The 8,306-nt window shown below is 37.2% G+C and overlaps 1 protein-coding gene across 1 annotated transcript; it reads left to right on the forward strand.

The window, feature by feature from the left end:
- Nucleotides 1-407: 407 nt before the first annotated feature.
- Nucleotides 408-1,583, forward strand: TENT5D (terminal nucleotidyltransferase 5D). The gene has a single exon (XM_086966778.1). The coding sequence runs from the start codon at nt 408-410 to the stop codon at nt 1,581-1,583; it is 1,176 nt and encodes a 391-aa protein (XP_086822904.1).
- Nucleotides 1,584-8,306: the final 6,723 nt, after the last annotated feature.

Raw genomic sequence — 8,306 nt, forward strand, 5'->3', positions numbered from 1 at the left:
ACTTGTAGCATTTAATTTACAGACCCTGGATACTTGTTGTACCATTTACCAGGGACATATATGTAAATTAAATGTAGCAATAAGGGGTAGGCCAATTTTACCATGCTTAGAAGAGCAGAACAAGCACTTTACCACTGATTAGCAAGTAAAAGGTGGCATCAAAGATAGGTTCAGCAAAAGGGAAGCAAAAATATGGGGTGGCCCTGCAGAGAGGTCTAGTCCAACACCAGGTTTATTTCAGAAGGCTCTAAAGTCTGATCTTAACCTGTAAATTAATTGCATTGATCAATATTTTATTATGCAAGTGTTCTCAGAAATGTTTTTTTGTTATACGAAATTGTATGCATGCATCCTGATCTAATGTTTTCCCCATTTTTTTAATTGTACAGGAAACCGGCTGATTCACAATGACTGAAAGTTCAAATTGCAGATTCAGCAATCTCACATGGGAACAAATTAGGATTTTGGATCAAGTGTTAACTGAAGTAATTCCCATTCATGGACGAGGCAACTTTCCAACCTTGGAAGTAAAGCCAAAGGATATAATTCATGTTGTTAAGGAACAGCTCTTACAAAAGAAAATCCACGTTCGTGACATACGATTGAATGGCTCAACTGCTAGTCACATTCTTGTAAAACAAAATGGAACGAGCTGTAAAGATCTTGACATCATCTTTGGGGTTGAGCTCCCTGGAGAGCATGAGTTTCAGATTGTTAAGGAGATTGTTTTGGATTGTCTTCTAGATTTTTTGCCAAAGTGTGTCAATAAGGATAAGATCACTGCTCTCACCATGAAAGAAGCGTATGTTCAAAAGATGGTTAAAGTTTCCACTGATCATGACCGATGGAGCCTCATTTCTTTGTCAAACAACAGTGGGAAAAATGTGGAACTGAAATTTGTAAAATCTCTTAGACGACAATTTGAATTTAGTGTAGACTCCTTTCAGATAGTACTGGACCCAATGCTAGCCATTTACAGGGATAAAGAAAGTTCATTGACAAAGGATTCCTACCCTACAATCGTTGCAGAAAGCATGTATGGGGACTTCAAGGAAGCAATGGACCATCTGAGATACAAACTCATTGCAACAAGAAATCCTGAAGAAATCAGAGGTGGGGGCCTTCTGAAGTACAGCAATCTTCTTGTTCGAGACTTCAAGCCGGCATGTGCCACTGAAATCAAATCTTTGGAGCGTTACATGTGCTCCAGATTCTTCATTGATTTCCCGGATGTGAACGAGCAGCAGAGAAAGATTGAGTCTTATCTACGGAACCATTTCATTGGTGAAGAGACGAGCAAGTACGACTACCTGATGACTTTGCGTGGAGTAGTAAACGAGAGTACTGTGTGTCTCATGGGTCACGAGCGAAGGCAGTCTTTGAACATGATCACAATTTTGGCTTTAAAAGTACTTGGAGAGCAAAACATCATCCCTAACACAACTAATGTCACATGTTACTACCAGCCTGCTCCATATGTCAGTGACAGTAACTTCAGCAATTACTACATTGCTCAAGGACAGCCAGCCTTTTTCTTCCAGCCATACCCAATTCACATCCATATGCAGAGCGGGCTAGTGTAGGAGCAGAGAGCATTGTGAACAGCTCAAATAAAAACCCCTGCAAAGTAGGTTTTGGCAATTTCACTGTTGTTCAAGGACTTCATTTTTGAGAATATTGCCAAATCTTTAATCGAGTCTTTGTTTAAAAGCACTATTCAGTAGATCATGTAAACAACGGTGTCCCATCGAAGAAATAATTGCCCTTTAATTGATACTGTTAAACATTGCTAGAGATATGGGGCCTTATTTATGAAGGTCTTGCGCCGCCGGTGCGTCACTTTTAAAATGGGAAAAAGTGACGCACCAGTGGCGCAAGGCCTGCATAAATGAGGCCCATGGTATTTTAGGTAGTTTTTCATTTCACACAACTGCACTGTAACAGCTTTTTACTGAATACTCTTTTGATCTGAAATGTAATGGCTAATTGTAATTCTGCAGGCATTAATACAGTCAATTACCAGAAACAGTTATTTTCGTTTCTGATGTAATACCATTAGTTCTGTATTCAAAGGAGGAAGAGTGGTATGTCAGAAGATTAATTCCGTGTAAGAAAAAAACATTAGATTGTTCCCTCCCTTTTTTTTTAAATCTCGAATTAGTGCATTTCGTTTTTAACTATGCACAGTTTGAAAAAGCATTTTTAGCAACACTGTGCAGTCAACAGAATTTTTTTTGAATCACAGAAAAGATCTACAGAAACGATGTATTCGATTTCATCACAAAAAATTGGACAATCTATTATTTCTGCCTAAATAAACAAGACTGCAAATCATGTGGTAAATCGCTTTCAGAGTGCACAGGAGCAGCTCCTGTTTTATGACCTGGGTGTAAAGTAAAGTAAATTCTCCGAGTTAGTGCTTAAATTTCAGACAGCATTGCTCAGAAAGAGGCAAACCTTGGCCACTGTTTTTGAACTCCGCCATCTGAAAATGAAGCACTAACAGAAAAATCTAGCAAAATTAATTCACTTTATATAAACAGGTGCTCGGCTCCGCACTTCGACAAAAGAGCAGATCATGATAGGCCTCAGATGCAATTTACACCAGCTACTTCGGATTATAAAGACTGAATTCGAGCCAGTGCAATTTGGACTAACCGTTTGATACAAAATGCCATTTTTTATAACAGCTCAGAAGGTATTTCTTTTCACCTGTGCAATCGGTGCAATTCACCTTCAGATGTTATTGATCCATTAAGCCTACTTACTTTTGCAAAAGAAGTTTCTTGACTGTTTTCAAGAATTTAAGCATTTACATTGCATAGATCTTCAAAAAGTGCAGGGATAACTGGTAGAAGACTTGTGCACACGGGGTGACCGCTAGAAGAAAGCATTCCCTCAGAACTCCAATGTCAATGTGTTGTTAACAGCACCTGTTCAGATAACAATATTTGGGAAGGCCAACAGAGTTTGAGAAGCCTTGCCAATTAGTATTAAAGACAACATTCAGTTGAGATGCACACATGATAGCATAGCAGAACACTTATGGAATATTTGTTATAGCTACATGGTACTTTCAAATAGAGCAAAGTAAATTAATTATAATGCCATGGGTCAATTTTAGTGAACAGATTGGAACCAAACGTGCTTTAATCGCATCTGGCTTCAGTTATAATGAAGAGCGTCTTTTGCATGTTCAAGACTCTGATGGAGAGTGAGTGTTCTTTCTGATAATCATAAAAACAAGCATTTGTATTTTATTTATTATTATAATTTTTTTTACCAAAGATGAATTGGTAAATATGTCACACAAGTGCCTCATTGCGTCAGCTGCCACACTAAAGCTATGATTCATGTTTGAAATTGGTATCATATCTAAATATTCTACGTTTATCGAACACATTGTGTGCAAATATACTGTCCATTGTGTGCAATGGCCGATGTAATCTCGAGACCGAAAATGCACATGCCCTATATTCACCTATGAGACCTGTACAATGTGGTGGGGCCGGCCTGGCCAGACAGGACAAGTGCTGTCAGGCCCGTACTGCTAATGTATCGAGGTATGTGTCTGGCTCTTTCTCATTCAGTGAGCTCTGCATCCAGTGTGGTAACAGGTTTAGGGGTTTAATCCTAGCTCCAGGGCTTCAGTCTTTGGAGTCACAAAGAGGGAGACAAATATTTCTACCCCTACATAAGGAAGTACAGAAGTATTTTGGAGAACAGTGTGTTTATAAGCATATGGAATGTAACCTCTTTAGATTGGGAGTTTTTAAACCCAGCTGGTTGACGCTGTCTGCTCCAGCTGCAATGGAATGAGAGCACCTTTAATGCACATGTCTGTTCAGAGATTAGCTGCACTCAAGGACTGCTTTTTGATGGGTGTCATTGTACATATTGATCAGAAATAATCCCTATTTGTTTTGGGGATTTATCTGCACTAGGTTCAACCTGCAAGGTGCAAATATGTGTTTTTTGTGAATTGGATATGCATTTTCCTTGAGGAGACCTGTCACTGGCCCCACCCCCTTACATGCTAATATTCAAGCGGCTCCATGTATGCTCCCATTGGTATGCATGTACGGATATGCACCGCAAGTACTTTTTTGCCTTTTTATAACTCATGCACACAAAAATGCAAATTTGTGCCGACACAAGTGAACCGAAATAGTTTTGTTAATCAGCCCATCCTTATCTACCTACTCATTATTCCACAGTACCTGTAAGGCGCAGATGGTAAAGAGGTTGTTTTGTTTGTTCACATTTTTCTGTAGCCTACATTATGAAATATGTAATACCTAAGACCATCCTGGAGCCATAGTACATAAAATGCCCTTGGGGTCCGGTGGGAGTCTACGTCCGCTTTCTGCTCCCTTGGGGCACTTTAGTATTACAGATCATTTTGCCATGAAATGCCAGTGTGATTCAAAGCTGGCATTACTGTGCGTCCTCACATCTCAAGTCAGTTAAAATGTGTTCTGTTTACTTGGCATTCTTGATTGCAACAGCTAAATACTACATGAAAAGGCTGGTTCTTCTTGAAAACATGGCATTCTTTTCATAAGCAAAAGGTGTATTCGTGTTTAACACCATTTATATTTCAAATGTATTCATGCACTCAGAAGGTATTTTCACCCGTACATCGTTTAATGTGACAATGCGACTCAGTGATTTATAGCTGTGAGTATGGAATGTAACTGGGCTATTCAGTGTTTCATTTTAAATTGTATGTTGAAGGTGTTGGAAATCTACTCAATAAGTGAAGACAGTTGGTGTCCATTCATGACATAACCAGCAGAATATGATATTATTCTATGTTCATGTCAGATTAACAATGAAATGTATGATGAGGGATCCCTACAGTGTATAATAAGGCTAATTTGATATTAACTAGCCCTTGTTGGTATTACCTATCTGATTCCCTACACAACCTTTCTGCTTTATGGTGTGTAATCTAGAGCAAATGTTAGGTGGACTATGCCTTAGGCTATTTTAAAAGGGTGTAGATTGGAGCTCAATTATACATAGCACAATTGCTTGATGAGGAATACATCAAGAAGGGGAAAAGCCAGGTAGACAAGATTATTTGCAACATAAATTGTATTAGTGCATTTACATATTTGACATATTCAGTTTCATATGTCAAATATGTAAATGCACTAATACTATTTACATGGCAAAGAATCTTGTCTCCCTGGTTTTCTCCCCATCTTGATTTATTCCTCAGCAAGTAATTGTGCTATATGTAATTGACCTCCAATTTACACCCTTTTGAGACATTGTTATATGTTACAGATGTTTGCCCTAGTCTCCTTCGGATACATAGGCTACCTCCTGTAGTCTGATACTGTTTAGGCTAATTTAAGCACACCTTACATGTTGGCTGTGAGGCCCATTATTGTAGTGTCTATTATGTGTATGGCCCTCTACCACTAACTGACAGAAGTCTACTGCTCCATTGTAAGACATTTGCTTAGGTCTGGTGTTTTTAAACCAATTTAAAAAATGACTCAATTGATCTTTTTCTGTCTTCTGCTGCTCCTGAGCCGCCTGCCTGAGAGTATCTTCTCTCCAGCTATAACAGATGTGCTCAGATATCTTAAATGTGTTGAAAGCATCAAGTACCCTTCAGGCTATGTTGAACAAAAACATGCTTCTGGGTTTAATGAAGTACATTGTTTTGGTCTATTGGGAGAATTGAATCAGGATATTTAACGGTTTTACGTAAAAATGTTTCATGAGGACACTTTTTGGAAAAAAAATGATTGAAATGCACTTTCAAAGTTTTTTCATGGAAATCAGTTTTGACTGGACACTAAATATGATTTGACTCCACTCAACAAGTGGAGTTGGAATAATAAATTAGCCGAGGTTGTAATTGGTAACTAAGAACAGTAGAATAAAGAGTATTAGATAAAAGACAGAAATAAACTGAAAGAACGAAAATAATATTTTGAAAAGCAGTCTGCCCTAACATTCACTGTCTAGTGTTAAAAAATTCCCTTTCCTAGAAAAGAAAAAGTAACAGCAAGAACAAAGTATGATATAAGAGAGAAGAATAACAAAGGAAAGGGCCAAGAATGGTTTTGAGAATCGCCTTACGTTTTAAGACCTTTAAATATGTATCTCAATATATGTCAGGCTTAGGAAAAATGCAGTTAATAATAACTGAACAATCTGGTGAAATCAAATGCTGCATTGAAGATGGCTTTAGAATTCAAAGTTAGCATGAATCATGTCGTGTGGAGCCCTTGTCTTTTTATCAGTATATTCTTGTGTGTTAGTTATATTGTCCTAGTTAGGGTACTTGTACCAAAATTATTAAAAAAAACTTTAGTAAGCTAAATAGTATTGATGCAGCCTTTGTCTCTTACCACTGTTTAATTGATGTTTTGGATAGGAAGGATACTGTATGATGACTGTCTATAGTTAAATTATGTTAAATATGTGCACAACATTTGATTTTAAAGTTCATATCCGAAGCACCCTTTATACCTGATACTTGTCACGGTGTATTTTGTGTTTTCAGGAAATCACTTGCACCTTATCTAAAATAAACCTTGGCATTCCGTTGATGTTTGAAGGTGCTGTATATCTACCACAACATGACAATAAACCTACTACATGGGAATAATGGCTTTACTAAACAACAGGAAATTATGTAACATGTTCATTTAACTAAACCCGCCATTCTGATCCACTCTAAATAGATTATGAAAATAGCGTATATTGTTTTAAAATGATATAGGCCATACAGTTATGTCGAGGTTTGAACTTAAATGAAAAAGATAGTGAAATAAAATAAGCTGATGGGATGAAGATGGCCTAATTCACAATCTCTTTTCACCAACCTAAGTTCAATCTCAGTCAGCTAAATTGACAATCTGGGGACGGGGTGGGGTGGGAGGGTTGCAGGGGTACATTCACAGAGCTTTTTTTACCTAACATGCATTACAGGGACTAACACTAACACCTGCTAATGAAATCTGACTGGGAAAAATCCTCAGTAGGGCAGATTTTCTGTACTTGAATTTTGAGATTTTGAGTGGGAAATAGAAGGTGTTCGCAAATGGTCATAAAATACGTGGATCACAGAGAAACTTGGAGTGTTGTGTGCATTCTCAAACACTTTTCTGGTCACTTCCACTAAGGAAACACACAACATTGTCCTCTAAAAGTCTGAGGTATCAAGGGTGGAAACATGAAGTGGACATGTCACAGTTTATGGGGTTCAGTAGAAGGTGTTTCTCCTCTAAGACACAGATTCTTTTTTTTAGAGAAAATGATGTACAAAGCAGCTATTCTTTAAATTGCTGTTTTTTATGTCTTTTTCACTCGTACTTGTGCGAAATTCTGTACATTTCCTAAAAGACAGAAATATTCACCAATCTTAGACACCTGTGCATGATTAAACACATTCTGACCTTTACTAAAACATTTGTGAATCAGCTGTTGAAAGTAATTTTATACAAATTGATACAGGTGTGTTCTCCCATTTTCTTAGATTGTGCAGACATTTTTTATCTCTATGTTGTGAAATATGCTCTTTACCATTAAAATATACCTTGATTTGCTTGAATAGTGCCAACGGATTGGCATCGCAAGCTCATTCTCTCAAATGTTCAATATTTTCTTCGGAAATCATATTTTATAGTGCACAATCATGTTGTGCCTCCTAAGAGTTACTATCTGTATGGAGAACAAGGAACATTTTACTGGTGGAAAAGCCTAATCAATATGTACTTATACCTCATTTCTATAAATGAAAATATTTTGATTTTTTCTAGATGTTTTTGTTTCCTGAAATAAGTGTACAGGTCCAATTATTTCATTTTCCCAATTACTGATGTATGTGGTGATTGTTTAATCTGAGTTATTTGCATTTATAATTGGTACAAAAATCAAGAGCTGGCATTAAAGCAGATTATACAATATTGTTTTCATTCAGTGGTCGCCCCCCCACCAAATGCCCTGAATGCACTTTAACCTGATTTTAGATAGCCCTAAAATCAAAATGCATACTTAAAATTAACGAGCATGACAGCTTTGTTCAGAACAGATGTTCAGGCAGTGTAATGAATATGCAAGTATGCCTCAGGTATTCGTAGTGCTCATTTTAACGAATGGAATTTAAACATCATTTACCATTTTCTTGTATGAACATGTTGATGTTTAGTAGTCCTATGACAGTAAAATGTAGCTATGGTAGCTTTTCAAGCTAAATAAATAATTGTAATTTAAATAACTTTGTAAAGCTACTTTGATTCCTACTGAGAATGAAACAGAAAACTCTTCTAGTTCCACAG

Source organism: Lissotriton vulgaris, chromosome 4_1 (assembly GCF_964263255.1).
Source record: "Lissotriton vulgaris chromosome 4_1, aLisVul1.2, whole genome shotgun sequence".
NCBI lineage: Eukaryota > Metazoa > Chordata > Amphibia > Caudata > Salamandridae > Lissotriton > Lissotriton vulgaris.

Bases quoted from the DNA above. Each gene is read 5' to 3' on its own strand.
- TENT5D (XM_086966778.1), top strand. From the start codon at position 408: ATGACTGAAAGTTCAAATTGCAGATTCAGCAATCTCACATGGGAACAA.